This window comes from Globicephala melas, chromosome 17, assembly GCF_963455315.2.
Source record: "Globicephala melas chromosome 17, mGloMel1.2, whole genome shotgun sequence".
Lineage (NCBI taxonomy): Eukaryota > Metazoa > Chordata > Mammalia > Artiodactyla > Delphinidae > Globicephala > Globicephala melas.
This window is the reverse complement of record NC_083330.1, coordinates 79279493-79299618: the sequence shown is the minus strand read 5'-3', so window position 1 is coordinate 79299618 and position 20126 is coordinate 79279493. Positions and strand designations below refer to the sequence as shown.

The window sequence follows — 20126 nt, the reverse complement described above, 5'->3', positions numbered from 1 at the left end:
GGGCGTGAACCTACAGGGTAGGCGGGACTGAAGGGGAGCTGGGGAGGGGGCGCTGGCGAGCCCCCCAGAGGAGGCAGCACCACCCAGGAGTACCAGCGCAGGCCCAGCGTCCGAGGCGAGCTTTAATGGCTGTGCACCCAGGTGCGGGCCACAGCGAGCCAGCATCACCAGATGAACATGGGCTTGCCGTCGTCGTGCGCCAGCTGGCTGAGGCAGGACAGCAGCAGCAGTGCGTCGGCGAGCATGCTGGGGTGCACGGTCTCCGCCAGCACGCGCTGCAGGAAATCCACAGTGTAGGAGACGCCCTTGGACGCGGCCAGCTCGGGCCGCTCCCGCAGGATGCCATAGGCGTTCACCAGCTGCTCGGTCAGTGCCGGGTGCACCCGCCCGTCGTAGCCCAGGCTCTGCAGCCGGTTCATGATGCTCGTGTAGCGCTGTGTGAGTGTCTGGCACAGCTCCTCGTCCAGCTTGTGGTCGCTGGGGTTCAGGGAGGCCTGAGGGGACAGCAGCCGTCAGGGACCCTCTGGCCCCACCGCAGCACATAAGCAGGCAGGCAGGTGAGGGGCGACGGAGGCCGGGGGGTGTGGTTGTGGGGGGATCCAGATCCGAGGGGGTGTCCTAAGGGGGGTGTCCTGGAGGCGCTGAGAGAGGCGCCTGTGGGCTTCAGGGCGAGGGGAGCCCTGTGGGCTGCGCCTGAGCAGAGAGGTTCCAGAGGCCCCATCACCTGCTCCATCCACCGCCAGGGGTTCGGACTGAGCGGGGGCCACAGGAGCTGGGGACAGAGAGCACGGCTGGGGGTGATGAAAGACGAGGGGGCGTCCCAAAGCCCCCAGGGTTGCCTCCTGGGTCCCGCCCCGCTTCCTCTCAGCCTTTCCTCCGGGCCCCCCGTCCCAGCGCCCCGTGGCCTGCACACCCCCTGCGGGCGTCCCTTCCCACCCTCATGCTGCACCGATGACCCCAGGCCCAGAGCCAGGGCCCTGAGTCCCAGCGCTGGGGGTCTGCTGCCACCGGGTGCCGCTCCCAGCGCCTGGACCCCGGGTCTGCTGCCACCGGGTGCTGGCTCCTAGCGCCTGGACCCGGGGTCTGCCAGCAACCGGGTTCTTTGCCTCCATCTTCATCACCTGTGACCGCCCTGCCGGGCTGAGCTGCGTCCCGCAGCGTCACCCCCCTGCCCCGTCCCTCCCTCCACTGCCTTCTGGGGCCTCAGCCGTCTCTGCTGTAGCCATTTGAAGTTCTTCATAATTTTGAACAAGGAGCCCTGTGTTTTTGTGTGCACTGGGTCCTGCAAATTAGGTATCTGTCACTGGTACCACTGCCCCCAGGCCTGCAGAACGAAGGTCTGAAGTGTACGTAGTGGGACAGGGTCTTTCCCCGCTAGAGCCCCCCTGCACTTTCCACTGCTCCAACTTCCAGGGCCAGGGCGGACCGGCAAGGCCCGGATCTGGCCCTGCTCACCCTCTTCCCGCAGGTCCCCAGACGTCCACCAGGCTGGCTCCCAACCTGCTAGGGATGCCGGGACAGTCTGCTCAGGCACTGCCTTCTCCAGGAAGGCCTCCCTGTCCGCTCCCTGGATGGTCACGTGAGCAGAGCACCAGGCTGATGCCTGGGCTCAGCCCAGGGGCCCCCAGAGCCCTAGGCTCGCACCTCTGCTGCCTGGTGACACTAGGACGGGCCTGGCTTCCTGACCTGGGCGCCTGAATCTTCTTCCATTTGCCTGTTTCCAGGCCCCGGGGGGACAGACGGCAGGAGCTCAGCCGGCATCTGTGGGTGAGCAAGCGGACCTGTGGCTGCTCACACCGGGGCGACCGGGGAGCAAGCCGGTGGATGGCGTTCAGCCTCGGCCCCTGCGGGGGCATCGAGAGCCGTCTCCTGCTCACCCCCGGCCGTGGCTGGGCTGCTGCTGTGTGCCAGGCCGGGCACACGGAGCTTAAGACACGAGCAGGAGTCCGACGGGGGCACGTTTACGCTGAGAGATGAGGCCAGGGCTGCCCCTAGGAGGTGACCCCTTGAGAGTGGAGGGCGACAAGGGGGAGTGGGTGGGGAAGAGTAGGACAAGCACCCCGACAGCACGGGGGCAGCGGGTGTGGGTCCCCGCCCCCAGTCCCCTCAGGCTTCCCCTGAGAAGCTGCGGGCCTGAGCAGAGCACGGGGCTGGAGGTGGCGGGCGAGCGGAGTGCCTGTCCTAAGGGCTCGGAGACGCCTGGTGGGCTTTATGGTTTTAAGAGATCGTGCTGACCACTGGCAGGGGCTGGGCGGAAGCTGGCGAGAGAGGGTGAAGGGTTCTGTCCATCCATCCTCACTCTGCAGATCTCCGAGCCCTCCCAGTTCAGGTGTGAGCAAAAGGCCCTCAGAGTTTACAGTGAGGACACGGCCCGGTAGAGGGATGGTACTGCGAGCGCTGCCACTGGGATGGGGTCCTGGAGGGAGAGGTCGCTGAAGCGAGGCCTGAAGGACAAGGACAGTGGAGGGAAGAAGTTTCCAGGCTGGGGAGCAGCATGCATGGCACGGAAGGTGCCAGGACGCCGGGTGCAGAGCAGGGCCCCCGGGGAGAGTCGGGTTCGACGGCGGCCACCACGCTGAGTGTGAGCCTCGCGTTCCCTGCTGGGACTGCAGGAAACACTGCACCGCCTGACAGCGCTGCTGTGAGGACAAAGGAAACGTCTCTGGGGGCGTCAAGCACAGCACCCGGGCCAGTCAGCTCTGCTGCACGGGGGTCACGTCTACAGGCGTAGGAGTAGAGAAGGAGGGGCGCCCAGGGCGGTGAAGTTGGCCCCGGTGAGCCCGGGTCTGGGTGGGGAGAAGAACGAGAGGCAGAGCTCCTGACGGCTCTTCTTGTTGACTGAAGGCCTCGGAGGGAGACAGTGAGCTCCCCGAGGGCAGAGACTGTGTCTGGCGCCCGCTTGGCGTATTCTGAACGCTTGCCGCTAGCCAGGCCTGAACAGGTGGAGCGGCAAGCTAGCTGTGGACCAGCTAAGGTGACAGCAGTTTGGACCACGGGGTAGGAGCGGAGGAGAGAATGTAGCTGTGGAGGTGGACGTGGAGACAATCAGAGTGGAGGGGAAGAATCTCTACAGGGCGAAGCCGCAGGGCCTGGCACTGGAGGGGGTACGTGGGGGGCGGGGGCGCGGGGAGGCACATAGACTCACACCTGCGAGACCCAGCACGCGTGCTCATCACGCAATCTTTCCGTCCTGGACCACACACAGCACCGACCATGCGCTCAGTGAGGGGAAATGGCAGCAAATACCAGAGAATCCGCGTGGTGCGGCCCTCATTCTCCAAACGCAGGGCAGGCGTGTTAGAAGCCAACACTCACGGGCAGCCAGACGCCCCTCAGATGGTGGTCCCGACGGACTCAGGGGTTAGAGAGGAGATGCAAGGCAGTTCGTGAGATAGTCAGACCTGAACAGCCACACACCACCCCTCTAGCCTGCAGGGCTGCAGCCAGAGTGCCACCAGTCAGGCTGGAGCCTTGGCGGACATAGCCGGGGCTGCCAGGAGACCGTCGCTTCTCCCCACCAGCCTTGAACAGCGGAAGCCTCCCGCTCTGCCTGGACCCTAGAACAGGGTCCACTCTGGCTGGGGTTCCCTGGTACCGGTTGTTGAGGATTTTGAATATCTCCCTGACTAGAAGGAACTTCCTTGTCCAAATGCAGTTATTTAAAAACAAAAGAGATGTAAAATAAAATGATTTAAGAGCTCAACCCAAGAAAGGAAAATAAAGCAAAGCTAACGGAAGGAGAAGGGAGGAAATAATAATGAGAAGTGAGGAAACACAATCTGAAGAAGGCTCAATAGAGAGGATGAGCAAAGTCCACACCCTCCACTGAACAGGGCAGCGCCTCCCCCTTCTTCTAGGTAATGAAATGCCCAGCTGAGACCACCACGTGTCCCACCATCCTGCAGGGGGACCTGATGTCACTAAGTCCGAGCCAAGGGGAGGAGCCTGGGACTTCGAGCACCACCCCCAGGCCGAGTCCCGGGACGCGGGGACCCTGGGGACCCTGACGTGTGCGAGGGGCTGGTCAGCAGGGCCCCACAACCCTGTGGAGAGATAAACCTCTGGCTATTAAGCCATGTATTCCTGTCACAGAAACTTGGCACGATCTCTAAAAATGTAGCGAAGCTGCAGAACTCATGAACAGCAACAGAGCCTCCCAGGGCATCTAGAAACACCAGGGACGCAGTGTGGTTTATGAGCAGAGTATCTCCTCATGTGTATCAATATGTTAACAGAAAAGGGCGGGGGAAGAAGACTGTGTGGTCATCTCAGTGAGAGAGAGAAACAGCATTCTAAAAGTTCAGTATTTGTTCATGAGTAAGAAAAAAACCAAGCACTCTGGACAAAGGAGGAAGAGGGAACTTCTTCACCTGGTGAGGCAGATGCTGAATGTGGCTCACTGGCTTCTGTCCTGGTGCATTCTAGCACCTTCCTGAACTCTAAGAGGCGGGACGCTAAACATCACCTATTCCAGACTCCCCTGTGGCTCAGGTACCCCTCTGACCTGGGTTTCCGCCCAGCAAGTACAGGTGCGTGGACCTCGTCTCCTGGAGGAGACAGTGCAGGCAGGGGCTGGGCTCTCTGGAGAGCGCACTGGCTGTGGCACTGGTTCTTCGGGGCAGCCGTACCAAACTGCAGGCATCCGACTAGGCGTGTGCGTGCTGTTCCTGGGGCAGCAACGACGATGGCGTGTTCACTCCCTTGCCGTCTGGCATTTTTACTGGCTGTGTAGCAGGCAAGCCCAATTTGGTGTCCTTCCTGGAGCCTGTCTGAACACCTAAACATTTATAATAAACCCCTTTCTGCCTATATCAGCTAGTGTGGATTCTGTTGTGTGCAACCGAGGACTCTGACTGATTTGTCGAAAGAAGATCTGGCAAAAAGCCTGGAACACACATCGCACTTAACCAGAAGACTAGAAGTGTGTGTTTGTAATCACGTCAGAGACAAGATGAGGTAGCCTTATGATCTGCTTTTAAAATGTGCTGTATGGGACTTCCCTGGTGGTCCAGTGGGTAAGATTCTGAGCTCCCAATGCAGGGGGCCCAGGTTCAATCCCTGGCCGGGGAACTAGATGCCACATGCATGCCGCAACTGAGTTCGAATGCCACAACTAAGAAGTCCACATGCCGCAACTAAGAAGTCCACATGCCGCAACTAAGACCCAGCGCGGCCAAAACAAAAAAAAATTTTTTTGAGTGCTATATGATATGATTGTCTACAGAGGAAAGCCAAAATGATATACAGACTATCAAAACTAGCGAGGGGGTTTGGCAAGGTAGCTAAATAACCAATCAGTACACAGAAATCAAAAATGTTCTGAGCAGGCCAATGCATTGGCCTAGAGAGCATCCCGGGGGGACCACGGGCAGGACCGAGGTACCACCCTCAGTCACCCTCACACTGATGCAGCTGGACTCAGGGTCTCCTGGGACAAGGGCGCAGAAAGGAAGAGAGCCAGAGCATCTCCCATGGAGCAGATCTTTGTGTTTGGGTAGAAGAACTGACAGTAATGAGCACTGGGATAACTTTCAGTTGAGCTTAAAAGACAGCATAACTGTCTGCGAACTTACACAAAAGTAGATAGCCACGTTCTATGGAAAAAGTCAACGAGTCCTCGTTGAATATCGGGTTCCATTACAGTGTTCAGCGTTAAAGCTCTACGGCATTCGGGAAGCAAAGGACCCCAGTGGGCCAACACCAGGTTTCGCCTGGTTTGGTGAATCAGGTAGAATTTAGGGCTTCTAGCAACCGCCAACATTGGAGGTCAATGTGCAGAGAAATAAACAAGATGTCTTGATGAAGGGAAGTGAAAGCCTGGGCAAAGTGGAATTAAATGCAGATGGGAATCAACGAATAATCCAGCCAAGTAGGCAGGATGGCTCGAGACCAGGAAGCATCTTTATGATCCTCAGGTGGGACCAGAGCTCAGTCAACCTACAGAAGGCCAGCCAGGGGCTCTCCTGAAGCCAGCTTCCGTGCGGGTGGGCTGCAGTGGAGCGCTTCCTGGGAACAAGTGTATGATCCTGCGGCTCTGCTCATGGCTGGATGGAAGGCGCATGGGGCCGGAGGCTGTGGAATCGGTGACGGTGGCCGATGGGCAGAATGACCAGGTGAGTGTTGTGGTGAGAACCACCACCCAGAGGCTGCCGAGGTGGAGCCTGAAGCACAGGCTCAGGGGCACCAAGCTCCTCGACGTCCTTAAATACCGAACAAATTGCCTTACGTGCGTTCTGCTTCCTTTTCTTGCCTCTTCTCTAAAGAGTTGCCGTTTAGTGCCGTGACTTAAGTTCTCCGGCATAAGCGGCACCTCGCAGGCAAGGTGGAGAGCGACGTGGAAGCGGAGGACCTGCACGCACACACCCTCCTGGAGGGTCCACCTTATCCTCCGCATAAACAGCAGTTTCAAACAACCAGAAACCTCTCTCCATAGCTTGATGTCTAACTTCTATGTGGGCAACTAGACTTTCACTTATGATTAAGTGTAGTCTTTGCCAACTAGATATCAGATGCAGCATTTTAGAGACATAAATATTGTGCTTCTCCCGCGTCATCTGCCAAGTTTTAAACAGCCGCTGCCGGGCTGCACTCATGGCACAGCCGTGGTGGCGGTGGTCCAGGGTAGGAGTCAAGGCTCGTCAAACCCAGCATGGCCAAAGCTGGCCCCGCCGACACAAGCAACACAGGGATAGCCAACATGGCAAAGATGGGAAACTTCCCCAGTTCAACCTATAAACCAATGAAAAACTAAAAATTTGAACTAGGTTTTTCTTGGAAATTGCCAGACTGATCCTAAAATTCATCTTGAAGAGCGAAGGGCCAAGAGGAGCTACGACGATCTGGAAGGAGAGATGCCCAGGCTCCCTTGGCCTCCCAGGATTAGGACCTGTCACCTGGGCAGGGCCAGACCTGCAAACCTGGAGCCCACACTTGTGGGACTGGGAGAGGGGACCGAGGCGGGGCTGGCAGCTCCAGCCTTAAATGGGACTCGAAGAGTACAAACAATGAAGGAGAACGTGGGACTTCCCTGGTGGTCCAGTGGCTAAGACTCTGCGCTTCCACTGCAGGGGACGCGGGTTCCATCCCTGGTCGGGAAACTAAGATTCTGCATGCCACGTGGCACGGCCAAAAAAAAAAAAAGGAAAAGGTGGATAAAAAACGTGGATTATTTTGGTCTCATTAAAATTACAAACCTAACCAAAGGACACCTTAACAAAAGGAGAAGGCAAGCTCAAACCGGGACACAGATGAGCCCACTGTCACTGAACGTGATTCCTGCCCACTCACAGACCCAGAGCCACAGTCCATCCACGGATAAGGACGGCCAGAGAGGTAGAGGCCGGGAGCACCGAGGGCTACTTCGCGAGGGAAGAGTAAACGGCTGAAGGGCCGCGGCGCCGACGCCCGCCCCCTGCCCAACCCCTGCCCCACCCCCGCTCCACCCGAGTGGGCGTGTCGGTGGGGAAGGGCGCGCACCGGCTCATCCTGCCCCGGCGCAGCCCAAGCCCCCGACGGCTCCCACTCCAACGTGCCTCCTACACGTGGTGGCGAGGAGACGCGCCCAAGCGTGTTTGGGAAACATCGTCCTCTGTGTCCCTCAGTGGGAGCGGGCTCAGTGGAGGGCATGCTGGGAATACGGAACGAGCCCGGCCTGAAGACCCTGGCCACCAGGCCGCCAGCTGCTCAGAGGCTCTGAGAACTGCCTCCCCTGCACCCCCCAGTGACACTTGAGGACTTGGACAGGGCGAGGGAGAGACATAAGGCGGCAGCTCTGCCAGTCTGGGGAGGGCCCGTGGGAGCGGGGCCTGGCAGACCCGAGGCCGTGGCAGTGGCAAAGTGGGAGCTCACAGGCCTGACAGTGCTGGGGCCCCTCTGCTGCTCTGCCCTCTGGGAAGGCCGCCCGGGTGGCTGGGACCACACACTCCTGCTGCCAGATGCCGCGGACACCTGCTGGCCACTTGGACTGAGTGCGGTGTATCCTCCATCCCAGGGTGCCCGCAGATTCTGATGCGCTCTGCCTAGCCGGAGTGCAGGGGCCCCCGGAAGGCCGTCCCCAGCCCTGCAGGTGGCGGGGTAGGCCCTCAGGCGGTGAGCGGCAGGTAGGCACAACACACCTGAATGATCTTCTCCGGAATGTTGGAGACCGTGAAGCCGTAGAGCCGGACACGCTCGGGGAAGATGCTGGACAGGATCCTGCGGTCCAGCTGGAAGGCGATCTCCCCCACCAGCCTCTCCCAGGCCAGCTGCTTCGACTCTGGGGACAACAAGGGGTGGAGGGAGTGGTCAGTGACCGTGGTCAGCAGCCCAGGGGGGTGCCTGGGAGGTCTCCTAGGGCAGCCGAGGAGACCCCAGACCCGTGCTGACGTCGGGAGCTGTCAGGGAACTTGCCGGTCTTCCGGTGGGCTAGCTTCCGCTCCAACTGCAGGTTGCTCTTCCGAGACGGCTCTGCCACGCGTGGACCTCGGGTGTCGTTGACTGAAGCCGGTGAGGACGAGGCTCGAGGAGGGGAGTGGGGGTTGTGTGCAGGGGAGTGGAGGGTGGGCGAGAGCCGGGTCGGGGAGCGGTGCGTGCGGGCAAAGGGGTGCGGGGTGCTTGAGGGCCTATAGCTGGTGGCAGCTTGGGGAGCAGGAGTGAGGGCAGAGGCGAGGATGGTGATGTTGTAGGAGGTGGCCGAGGCAGGGACAGAGGCAGAGACCGCTTGTCCCTGGGGGCCACCAGGCTGTGTCCGGGCGTCTGGGGTGCCGTAGGAGAAGGCTGTCGCGGGGCTGGGTGTGCCCATGGGACCGACGGGCGTGGAGGTCTGCATGGGCGCACCCACAGACATCATGCTGAGGGGCTCAGGCTCCTGGGCGGGCTGGGGGTGCTCAGCGGAGGGCGGGGCTAGCGACGTGGGGGAGGGGCAGAAAGGAGAGGAGGAGGGTTAGAGCGAGGCAGGGCCAGGGCCTACCAGCCTGGCAGGGGCCCCGCCCCCTGGGCCCCCGCTGCCCCTCCCCCTGCACCGGTTACCTCCTGCGGTGGCAGCAGGCCCCCCACCCGCTGAGGGATGGGGTCCAGAGGGGCATCCTTGCAGCGGCTCTGCCAGCCACACCCTTGGGGCCTCCAACAGCACCAGACTGCTCACGGGATTGGCCGGAAGGTTCTGAGAGACACCTAGGGGGGCAGCCGTGGAGGTGAGCAGGGGGCTGCTCAGAGAGAGGGCCACCGAACCTGTTACAGCGTCCATAAGGGGGCTGCTCTGAGGCACAGCTCGGGGGCCTGTCAGGGGGCTGCTGGGAGTCAGGGGGCCAGTCGAGGGCAGGCCCAGGGAGCTGGCCGGTGTGTCCGCCAGGGGCACTGCCACGGGGCTGGCCAGGTGGTCGCTCAGGGGGCCAGTCAGGAGGCTGGAGAGTGGGCTGGTCTGTGAGATGGGCCCCAGGCCAGGCAGCAGCGTGTTGAGAGGGCCCGTCCGGGCGCTCACGACGGGGCCTGCCGCGGGGCTGGGCTGCGGGCTGTCTAGCGTGTCGGCCAGGGGCACCAGAGCCGCCATCCCTTCTTCCAGGACGGGTTCGTTTGCTGCTGCCGGGGCCGGGGGCGGGAAGACACCTGGGGGACACGGAGAAAGCACTGAGACCCCAGGCTCTCTCCCCACTGGGGCAGGGCCTGCACCAAGATGCCCATGTGCCTCTGATGAGCTGACCAACTCTCTCTGAGCCTCACCTCTAAGCGGGCATCTGTGGGGCTGCTCAGTGGATCCCACGCGAGGGTCTGGCCCCTCATCCCTGTGCTCCGAGGGAGCCTGGTCCCTCCCAGGATCACCTCTGTAAACGCCGGCCCCCCAGCCACCAGGACCTTCCACGCTGCCTGTCCCTCAGACAGGCCCACTGCCTTGAGCCGCTGACCCCTCACGGAGGAGAGGAGGGTCTGAACACGTAGGTCGCCAAGTGGACCCCTCTGTTCCCAGGTGGTGGGGGAGTGGGCCCGGGCCTCCTGACTGCTGTCCTCTTGGGGACGGCCAAGCCTCACCACGTGGGGGACCCTCAGGGAGGCCAGAGCTCAAAGCTGCTGGGAGCCTCCCGTGGAGCCCAGGGTGTGCCTGGCCCGTACAGGGCCCCCGCCTGCCTGTCGCCGGGGATGCAGGCAGAGGAGGGGGTGTTGCTTCTCCCCTGCGTGGGGCCTGGGAGCCCGTTTGCCCTTGGGTTCCTGAGGAGACTGCCCTCGGATGACTGAGTGACCGCTGTTTGGGGGAGAAGGCCCCTAGGGAGGGTGCAGGAAAGGTTTCTGTGAGTGTGCAGTTTGATTGAAAACTTCCACATTAAAAAAAAAAAGCAGTACATGCTTACTATAGGAAAAGAATGGAAATACAGAAAAGTCAGAAAAGATGAAAACCACTGGTGGTCCTGTTATCCCACCGTCCATCATATAGCAAAGCTCCGCGAAGGCTTGAAGACTTTCTCCACGTGTTTATGTCGCTCAGGGGCTGGCGAACCCCTCTGTAAAGAGCTGGTGAAAAGAGCTCCAGCTCTCCTGGCCATCCGGCCTCTATTGCAGCCGCTCAGCTCTGCTGTCACGGCTCCGAAACAGCCACAGACAACACGGAAACAAATACACGTGGAAGCCTGGCGACAAAACGTTACTTGTGGGTGCCGATATTAGAATTTCATGGACTCAGTGCATGTCGTGAACCAGCAGACTCCTTTGGGTTTTCCCTCAGCTCTTTAAAAAGGTAAAGTCCATTCCTAGCTCCCAGGCCACGCACACGTGTGTGGTGACTGCGTACGTGGCCCGTGTCCTTATGTGCCCCGCCTCTTCCTACTGGGCCTGCACCACGGCTACCTTCAGCATCATCGTTCCTGGAAAACAGCGCTTATCGTGGCTGCGGTGGTGCCCGGCTTGTGCACGTGCCATTGTTTATTGAGCCTGTTTCGGCTGTTGGGAGAATCAATTGTCTCCAGTTTTCCCAGTGACAAAAATTCTACTATATAAATCTTTATTATTTTCCCCCCCGAAAACAGACATTTGAGAGGTTCTTAACGCACACTGCTAAGTCTATCCACTTTCAGACCCCTCAGAAACATCTGACATTCCCTGAGAAGTCCGGGACTTGTTACACTGATGCCGCCCTGCACAATGTGTGCCAGGATGTCCTGCCGTTTCTTTTTGTTTTAAGTTTTGTTATTTTTTCCCAAACAAATAACTTAAATTTTCAGAATCAAATCAACCAGTCTTTTATGATTTCTTGCTTTGGCTTTTTTGGATTTTTGCTTTAGGATTGAAGAGACAGTGAAGCTTGTGGCCCAAAGGGAAGTATCCCACGGAGAGGAACGGCGTGAGGGAAGGAGCAGGCGGTGCGGCAGAGACGGGTGACGGGGCACGGAGACCCGAGTCAGGGCGTTTGTCCTTCCCAGCCTGTCTCCTCTTGGGGGAGCCTAGGGTCCGGATGACATGGGAAAGGACCACTCGGGCAGCGTCTTCAGGACTTGGGAGAGAAGACGGTGCCTGCGCGGCCAGGTCCTCATGGTCTCTGAGACCCAGGGGATCTGGTTTCCATCTCACTGATGTCCCCACCTCCACTGGTGTCCTCTGTGTCCCTCGCAGATGTCCCTGGGCGTTGTACCAACTCAGCATCTCAGTCCATTTTCTCCTTCTCCATCCCTGCACCCAAACACTGATCGAGGGGCCGGTGACCCCGCGTCGCAGAACCCAGCGCACGCTTCACGGGGCTCTTCTCGCAGGTGGCGAGTGGTGTCCACGCGGCGGGACGTTCCTCCCTGTTGAAATCCCGTCTTGGTTTGGCATCCAGGTTCCCGGTCACCCGGCTTCCTCCAGGTGCTTCTGGGCCCACATCCTCTGCCCCCGGGGGCAGCCCCAAGGCCCACCTAGAGTCTGCTTCCCCGCAGGAGCTGATGCAGCTCGGACGCTCTGGACCAGCGCAGGCTGCTTACTCTTGGGCTGGACTCTGACTCACATCCCAGTGGCCTGACCCCCTTCTTCCCAGGGTTCTGCTGGGGACTCTGCCGCCCTGGCGTGCCGGCCGCCGACGTCTTCGCTCTTTCAGTGGCTCAGGCCTCAAATGGTGCAGCCTCAATACTTCTCTTTCAGGAGCCCCAAGCATCCCATCTGTCTGCAACACCTTCAAGTACGTATATCCAGAATCCAGCACGTGTGCTCCTCCCAACTCCGGTCCATACCAACACTACCCTGCCTGGATTATTGCAAGAGCCCCCTGGCTTGCTACCTGTTTCTGGCCTCTCCCTTCACACATCAGCCAGACTGTTCCAGTTAAAATGCCCACCAGCTAGCTCACTGTCTCATTCTGAGTGCTAGGCAGTTCAGTGTCCCCCGTGACCTGGCTCGTCCTCTCTCTGACTTTCTTCTCCTCCTGGTCTCTCCCTGGCACCTTCTTCTTCAGCCCCTCGGGCCTCCTTGCTGTTCCTCAAATGCTCCGGCACGTTCTTGCCTCTGTCTTTGTGTTGCTGTTCCCTCTGCCTGGAACGCTTTTCCCGTGTGCACAGCTGGCCACGTACTTCCACCCGTCCTTTCAGTTGTTACCTCTTCAATGAGCTCTTCCATCCCAAATCACCAGTTTCCTTCACCCAACCCGTTCCTTCCCCTTCCTCTGGACTATGTCCTCCTTAGCACTTATCTCTCTCCAAGATATTCTCCATTGACTTATTGGTTTTTCCTATTTCCCTCGATTAGAATGGAAGCTCCGTGAGGGCAGGGCTTTGTCTGTTTGCTCCTCTTTCCCAGTGCCTAGAACAGTACTTGGGCCACAGAAAGTGTTCAATAAATATGAAGAACATGATGTATATATGAGCACAGATAAAACTTGATGATTAAAAAAGGTCAGTGTAGGATTATCCACGGGCCCAGCCGCTCCGCGGCATGTGGGATCTTCCCGGACCGGGGCACGAACCCGTGTCTCCTGCATCAGCAGGACTCAACCACTGCACCACCAGGGAAGCCATGTCCATGGATTTTTGACCCATTAGGGTCACCGATGAGAATCTCAGGAGCAGCCTGTTGAAATCTCTGGCTGGGAGATGGGGACATTTGAAAGCACAGAGTCCCAACCACTGGACCTCCAGGGAATTCTCATGAACAGGAGTGCTCGGAGCCAACAGGAGCCCCAGGTCGAGCCTCGGTTTAAGAGATTTCAGTCCTATAGCTTTGTATTGTAATGCAAAATGTGCAAGTTTGTTTTAACCTTATAATTTATATTTTGCTGATTTAGATTTACGAGTTGAAATGTTCCTAGGCACTTTACTACATACAGTATTAGAAACTTAAAGAGAACTTAGATTCACTGCATCTATATAGGGTTTTTTTTAGCTTTTTAAAATAATTAATTAATTTTTTGGCTGCTTTGAGTCTTCGTTGCCGCGCGCGGGCTTTAGCTAGTTGCAGTGAGTGGGGGCCACTCTTCCGTGCGGTGGCTTCTCTTGTGGAGCATGGGCTCTAGGCGCACGGGCTTAGTCGCTCCGCGGCATGTGCAATCTTTCCGGACCAGGGCTCGAACCTGCGTCCCCTGCATTGGCAGGTGGATTCTTAACCACTGCACCACCAGGGAAGCCCTATGTTTATTTTATACATAAGAATTATTTGGGTCCAGGAAGGTTTGTTTGTTACATCGGACTATTGAAGCTAAAAAGAAAAGCAAATGTCTTAGATCTACAAATGCAGTTTACAATGTTTTAACCGTTTAAGCGAACTTGTGATTTCCTCCCCCAGCCTGCTCCTCACAGGGGCAGCTCTATCCTTCCCGCCGAGGCCGAGGGCGGGACTCTGGAGGGGCCCCACTCTGGTCTCCCGCCCCTCGTCGCGTCGGTCAGGACGTGCGCCACACTGTCCTGCACTCGGCCGCGCCCTCGCGCCTTTTCCCTGGTCGGCCCTCGGGCTCCGGGCTGCAGAGCCTCCCCATCGGTCCCTCCGTGTGGTGGGGCCTGCCCACCACACGTGGCCTCTCCGGCCTCGGAACCCTCCCTCCGCGAGGACGTCGGCCCCGCGAGGACCAGGCCGGGCCCACACCCGGGCAAGGGCGGCCCGGCCACCGAGAACCCCCGGTCCACGCGGGGACGAAGCCGGGGGTCAGTCAATGTGGCGGGCGTCAAAGCCGGCGGTCGGAGGGGGCGGGGCGCCAGGGAGGGCCCTGACGGGACGGAGCCCGAGCGTAGGGGCGGGGCCAGAGTTGCGGCGCCGCTCAAGGGGCGGAGCTAGCGTAACGGGGCTGCCCTGAGGGGCGGGGCCTGAGGGTCTGGGCGGGAAGGTGTTGCTGGAGGCCGGACTCGAGGAGGCGAGACGGGTGAGCAAAGGCCGCTAGAGCCCAGGGTTCCAAGAGGTCTGGGGCGGCGGCAGGTGAGAAAGAGAGGGGGGATGGCGACAGGTCCTGAGGAGGGGACTGGCCCTGAGAAGGGGGCGGGTTCTGAGGGGGGACAAGGGTCTTAAAAGAAGGGCAGGGCGGGATGGGGTCCTGAGGGGAGAGGGCTGTGAGGGCGTGGGTTCTGAGGGTGCACAGGGGTCCCAAAAGGAAGGTGGGTCTTGAGGGGGGATGGGGTCCCCAGGGGGCTGGGTTCTGAGGGGGGACAAGGCTCCTAAGAGGAAGGCAATCCTGAGGGAGGGCTGGGGTCCCACGAGTGATGGATCCGGGGGCTTAGGGTCAATCCCTGGGGTGGGGGTGGGGCGGGGGTAGGGTTGGGTCCGGGGTGGGAGGTTGGGACTTGGGGGAGGACGGTTCCTGAGGGGAGGAGGGAGGCCCTGCCGGGGTAACAGGCCCCGGTAGGATTGGGGGGAGGGGAGGGAGGCTGTGAGGAGCAGGGCTGCTCAGAGCCCTTCGGGAAAGAGGAAGAAGGCTGCTCCCCGCCTAAGGAAGCAAGAGAAGACAGAGGGGCAGCAGGGTGGGGGCCTGGGAGGAGGGGGGAGGGGGAGGCGCCCAGCAGGAAGGGCAGCAGACGCCCTCCTGCCCCGCTGCTGGCAGCCTCCCCGCCCGACCCCTCGGGGGGAGGAGCCGGCGCGCGGGCCGCCCCCGCGGTGGGGGCTTGAGCCCTGGGCGCAGCCCTCACTTCCGCTCTGCGCCCACTGCCCCGACGCCCTGCGCACCTTCCGTCTGCGAGACGTCGGGCCGAGAGAGCCCCTGAGCCCTGCCCCGACGCCCCGCGCACCTTCCGTCTGCGAGACGTCGGGCCCGAGAGAGCCCCTGAGCCCTCAGTCCCCATGCGTCTTCCGTCTGCGAGACGTCGGGCCCGAGAGAGCCCCTGAGCCCTGCCCCGACGCCCCGCGCACCTTCCGTCTGCGAGACGTCGGGCCCGAGAGAGCCCCTGAGCCCTCAGTCCCCATGCATCCTGGCTCCGCCTTCCCCTGCCATGTTCGCAAGGCCAGCGCCTGAACCGCATGGCCTTTCTTCCCCGTGAAATTAATGCAGCCAACAGCGATGGTTACTGATTTCCCGCCGCGCAGGTGACCCGCTCTGCCCACGGAGGCGTGCCTTCTGCCCTGGCTGCCGGCCTCTCTAGGTCTCTGGGACGCTCGCCTCTTCCGTGTCATGTGCCAGCCCAGCTGGCGTCCACTCCCTTCCGTGGTGGGCCCAGGCTGTCGCTGACCGGCCCTTATGGCCACCTGCCTGCCTTCCGCATGTCTGTCCGCACCCCCGCCAGCCCAGTGCTGCTGGAGGCGGCTGGTGGCTGCTGCCTGCGAAGCCCACACATGCCGGCACCGTTTGCGCCCGTTACACACCTCCCGGTTCCCCTCTCACTTCCTCCTGCCATTTTCACTTTATTTCAGACTTTCCCCATCTTTTTCTCTCCACCCTGACTGTCAGAGAATGACATTTTTTCCAGAGAAAATTGAAGCCACGGTTCCGGAGTTCTGCAGCTTCCCACCTGGTGTTCTCACCCACCCTTCCTCCTTCCTTTCCCCGGCAGTGGACGGATGCTCTTCCTTCAGTCAAGGCAGCCTCTGCTCTGTAAAGCATTCCTTTTCTCTTTCGTATCTCCCCTTTCCATAGAAATAAACTCAGGTCTCTGCCATCAGGAAAAGCAGCTCTAGACGCCATGCCCTTCTCCAGCTGGCGCCCCTCCAAGCCCTACTTCATGAACGTAGTGTCAACCGTCTATTCTCTCCGTTTTCTCCCGCACTCTCCACCTCACTCCTGGGCCTTTCCTGCTCACAGTGCGGTTGAAGCTGCTCTAGCCGAGGTTCCCAACGCAGGTCATTAGCACCTTTCTTGCTCCACCTCTCAGGCAGCCTTTATTCCGCTGACACTCTGTCCCCTTCGAAGCTGTCTCGGCTTCTGTGACATTACACTTTTGAGATGTCCCTTGTCTCTCTGAGTGCCCCCTTGCCAGCTTCTCTACCTGTCTTGACTCAGGACTTGTCCCCAGTCTCTCCTCACTGTTCCTCTCTCTTTCCAGATCGTCTCACCCCTCCTGCGGCTTCAGTTATCAGTGACTCTTCCATCTTTTCTCTCTAGCCCTGACCTCTCCTTTGAGCCTCAGGCTCACACCTCCGCTGCCTCCTGGGTGCTCCAGGTGGATGTCGTGAGAACGTCTTAGAGTCAGTTTGTCCAAAGTGCAACTTATTCTCTTCCTCCAAGACTGAATTTCCTTCTCCCAAGTTCCCCCTGGCCGAGAGCACAAATGGAGGCTTACATATGATATGTCAGTTAAAAGTTATCAGTCAAGCTAACGACTGTTAAATTATGTTCTATCTGCTTACCTGACAAATAAACCTTTGTAACAACCTGGAAGGTTTGATTTTAGGACTCCTGTACTCCCTGGAGTTCTGTGCCAGAATGTGGTGGCTTGGGGAGAGCTGGCCCCTGGGCAGCTTCTGTGTGAACGCCCCTAACTTCTCTGCCCATTCTTCTGTCTCACCCTGCCCCATACCTCCTCTCCAGCCCCAGGGCTGTCACACACTAACGATTTCAAACCTCAAGCTTCAGTCCTGGCTTCTCTCCTTGGTCTCTAGACTCCGGTGGTCAATTCTGAGTGGAGAGGGATGGGGCAGGGGGCTGAGGGTGCGGGGGGCGGGGGGATGGAGGGGGGGGGAAGCTGAGGGTGGGTGCCGTATTGGGTCCAGTGGGGCAGCACCTTTGGATTCCAGGGCTGGGAAGTTCTCAGTCTGTGGAGCTGCTTGGAAGTTCACCTGAGGGGAGGAGTGTGTGGGTGGGCAGGGACTCCTGCCATCAGGTGAATGGGGCTGGTGCCTAGTTTTGTTCTTTTATCGTGGTTGCCCTATGTCCTCGCCCTCCCCTCACCCGGTGTTTGTTGCTATCTCCGCCCTTCTCTCCACGATTTCCCGAGACCCCAGCACAGAGTCTCTCCTCTCGGGTGCAGTCTCACCCTTCCCTCCCCGCTTTTCTTGAACCCAGGCCCCTTGCAGTTACCCTGGTGTTGAGGAGGGTCGGTCGCTGCCTCGCCCAGCCTGCTGCTGAACCCGCTGATGCCCAGGCCACCCGCCTGCATCTTGATCGCCGACTTGAGCTCGTGATTCTCCCGAAGGAGCCGCACCAGCTTCTTCAGTTCCTCATTTTCCCGCACCAGCCTCTCGATCTGATGGCGAAGCCCCTCGTAATTGGTGAGTAGAGACATGCCCCAGGGCAGCGGGAAGGGTGCGGCTGTCAGCAGGGCGCTGCACCTGGAGGCTGCCCAGGGCCCGGGGCCTCACCCGGGCTGGAAGAGGGCACTAGAGTTTGCAAGTTGCAAGGCTGGCCCATGGGCCTGGGTATTGTGAGGTCAGAGGCTGCACCTCCTCCAGGCCTCTCTGCTCTACCAGGCTCAGCTCTCCGTGCCTCCAGGCCTGAGCGCAGGCCCTGCTTCAGCCTGGAACATTCCCACCCCTTCTCTGTCCAGCCGGCTTTCCTCTGTGGAGCTTCCCAGCAGCCGCCCTCTAGGCTTCCCCGCAGGCGTGTCCTCCATCACAGCACTTACCTGGCTCTGTGCAGTTAGCTCTTTAGCGCTGTTTCACTCACTTCACATCCAGGGCAAGGACTGCGACTCGCCAGCATCCAGCAAAGGGCCGAGTGCCGTGCAGGTAGGTAACCAGTGAACATCTGCTGAATGAAGACTCATCACCTGCCTTCCTGGAGAGGGTTCCCTTCCCTTGGGATCTTGGGCGCACCTGGATTTAGCTGTCAGCCTCCTCCTGGGGACTAACATGTTGGACAGCGGGACACTGGGCTATGCTTTCTTCTGACGCCAGGTGCTGAGAGCCTTTCCCTGGCTGCTGGCCCAGGGGCTCCCTCGTCTAAGCAGTCGGCTCCCTATAGCTTGGAGTTTCCATTTCTGATGACTCAGGTTCCCCTATTCCAAATTCCCCAGCGGTGCCCCCTCTGTGCCCACTATTCTCTGGCTTCTTGAATTTTCCTGACTATAGTCCTTCAAGAACCCAAGACTGCATTCCCCATCAGGTTCCAAGAACTCACATCTCTGAGTCCTTATTGCACTCCCCCTTTTTAGAGCCGTCTACACAGAGAAATTTGCAGGCCTGACCTTGGGAGTTGTGTGAGGCCACGTCCTTGTGACCTCCACTGGCTCTGCGGGCATCTGCTCTTGAACAGGAGAGGGTGGTGACGTCCTGGTATAAGACAGACGGCACGCTCCTGGCAGGAGGGTCAGGGTGAGGATGGAGTCGAAGATCAGCCAGGGCTGGGGCCAGTCTGAGTGGAGCGTTCTACCTGGACCTCACAATGGGGGGCCTGCCCTCACCTTCCTCTGACGCCCCAGACTGTAATCCTGGCTGAATCACTCTGGCCCTGGGGACCAGGGCTGAGATTTCTTCAGTGGAAGAGATCCCCTCTGCACACCCTCAGCTCTTCACAGAATGTCTCTGCTGGGTTTTCCTCCAGCATGTGAAAATAAGCCTGTCACGGCTCTCAATCGTCTTACCGCGCTGTTGGCCTCTCCGTGGGTCGCTGCCCTCCTTGCCATCTGTGATGGCTACATTTTCTGTGTCAGCTTGGCTGGGCTATGGTGCTGCCCAGGTATTTGGTCAAACGCTAGCCTAGTCATTGCTCTGAAGGTTGACTTTAAGTAAAGCAGATTATTCTCAGTCACGTGGGTGGTCTTTATACAATCATTTGAAAGCCTTAAGAATAGAAAACTGACGTTTTCCGGGGAAGAAGGAATTGTGCCTCAACGCTGTCCTAGAAATTCTGCCTGAGTTTCTGGTCTCCTGGTCTGCTCCACAGACTTCGGACGTGCTATTTCCCACGATTGTGTGAGCCAGTTCCTTAAAATAAACCTCTCAATATACAAGAACGCTGACTGATACACCATCTGTATTTCCCATGTACCAGTGCTGCGTTCCTCCAAAAATATATATACTGAGCACCAACTGTATGGCAGGCGTTGTGCTAGGAACTGGGGGTTCTGTGCTAGGAACTGGGGGTTCGATCCTAGTCATAATCAGGCATTGTCCCTGCCGTATCGGCCGTATGAAGTACAGTGGGGAGCAGCGGAGAATCGAACAATCACACGTAAATGTCGAATTACCAGCGTGATGAATGCTGAGCGTGGTGCTGGGAGAGGGTGCGGCGGGTAGGGTAGACCCAGTCGGCTCGGGGCAGCCTCCCCTGAGGAAGTGATGATTGAGGTGACACGAAGGAGGAGTCTCTGGGAGAAGAGCTTCCAACCGGAAGTACAGCCCCTGCAGAGGCCCCAGGGCAGTGTGCCGCCGAAGGAACGAGGGGGTCGGGCGCGGAGGACAGAGGGCCCAGGCTGTGATGGGGCCCCGGGGGGCGGGGGCAGGGGCGGGGCGCGGAGGACAGAGGGCCCAGGCTGTGATGGGGCCCCGGGGGCGGGGGCGGGGCGCGGAGGACAGAGGGCCCAGGCTGTGATGGGGACTGGCGGCCGCAGGGCTTACATTCATCTTCATCCTAAAGGCCTTGGGAAGCCCTTGAAGGCTTTGAGAAGGGCACGTGGGAATGGATTGGAGAGAAAGAGCCGCTGAATGGAGCGCAGTAAGGAGGCCGCCACAGTCACGCAAGCAAGCGGCGCGGGTGCCTTGGACGCAGTGGTGCGGGGGAGGGAAGTTCAGCGGGTACCCGGCGGCCTGGTCTTGGGCACGGGCGTGAGCAGGGACAGCCTCACAGCTGCTGGGGGCCCCGCCCAGCAGGGAGCAAGACCGAGTTTAGAGCAAAGACCCTGAGTCAG

The 20126-nt window shown here is 59.5% G+C and overlaps 1 protein-coding gene and 1 long non-coding RNA gene across 3 annotated transcripts in view; one reads left to right on the top strand and one right to left on the bottom strand.

Moving 5' to 3' along the window:
• Nucleotides 1-164: 164 nt before the first annotated feature.
• Nucleotides 165-17577, bottom strand: SPATC1 (spermatogenesis and centriole associated 1). Its single transcript, XM_030876146.2, has 5 exons — nucleotides 17354-17577; nucleotides 9007-9582; nucleotides 8365-8880; nucleotides 8115-8254; nucleotides 165-494 (listed from the first exon to the last, which is right to left on the bottom strand). Exons 1-5 carry the CDS (start codon nucleotides 17562-17564, stop codon nucleotides 165-167), a joined length of 1773 nt encoding a protein of 590 aa, XP_030732006.2. The 5' UTR covers nucleotides 17565-17577.
• LOC115863380 (uncharacterized) overlaps nucleotides 14241-20126 on the top strand; it is a 29947-nt gene continuing 24061 nt past the window's right edge. For both annotated transcript variants that reach the window (XR_009559489.1, XR_011376877.1), the window contains exons 1-2: nucleotides 14241-14334; nucleotides 17345-17550. This is a non-coding gene — a long non-coding RNA (uncharacterized lncRNA). The remainder of the gene's footprint in view (nucleotides 14335-17344; nucleotides 17551-20126) is intronic.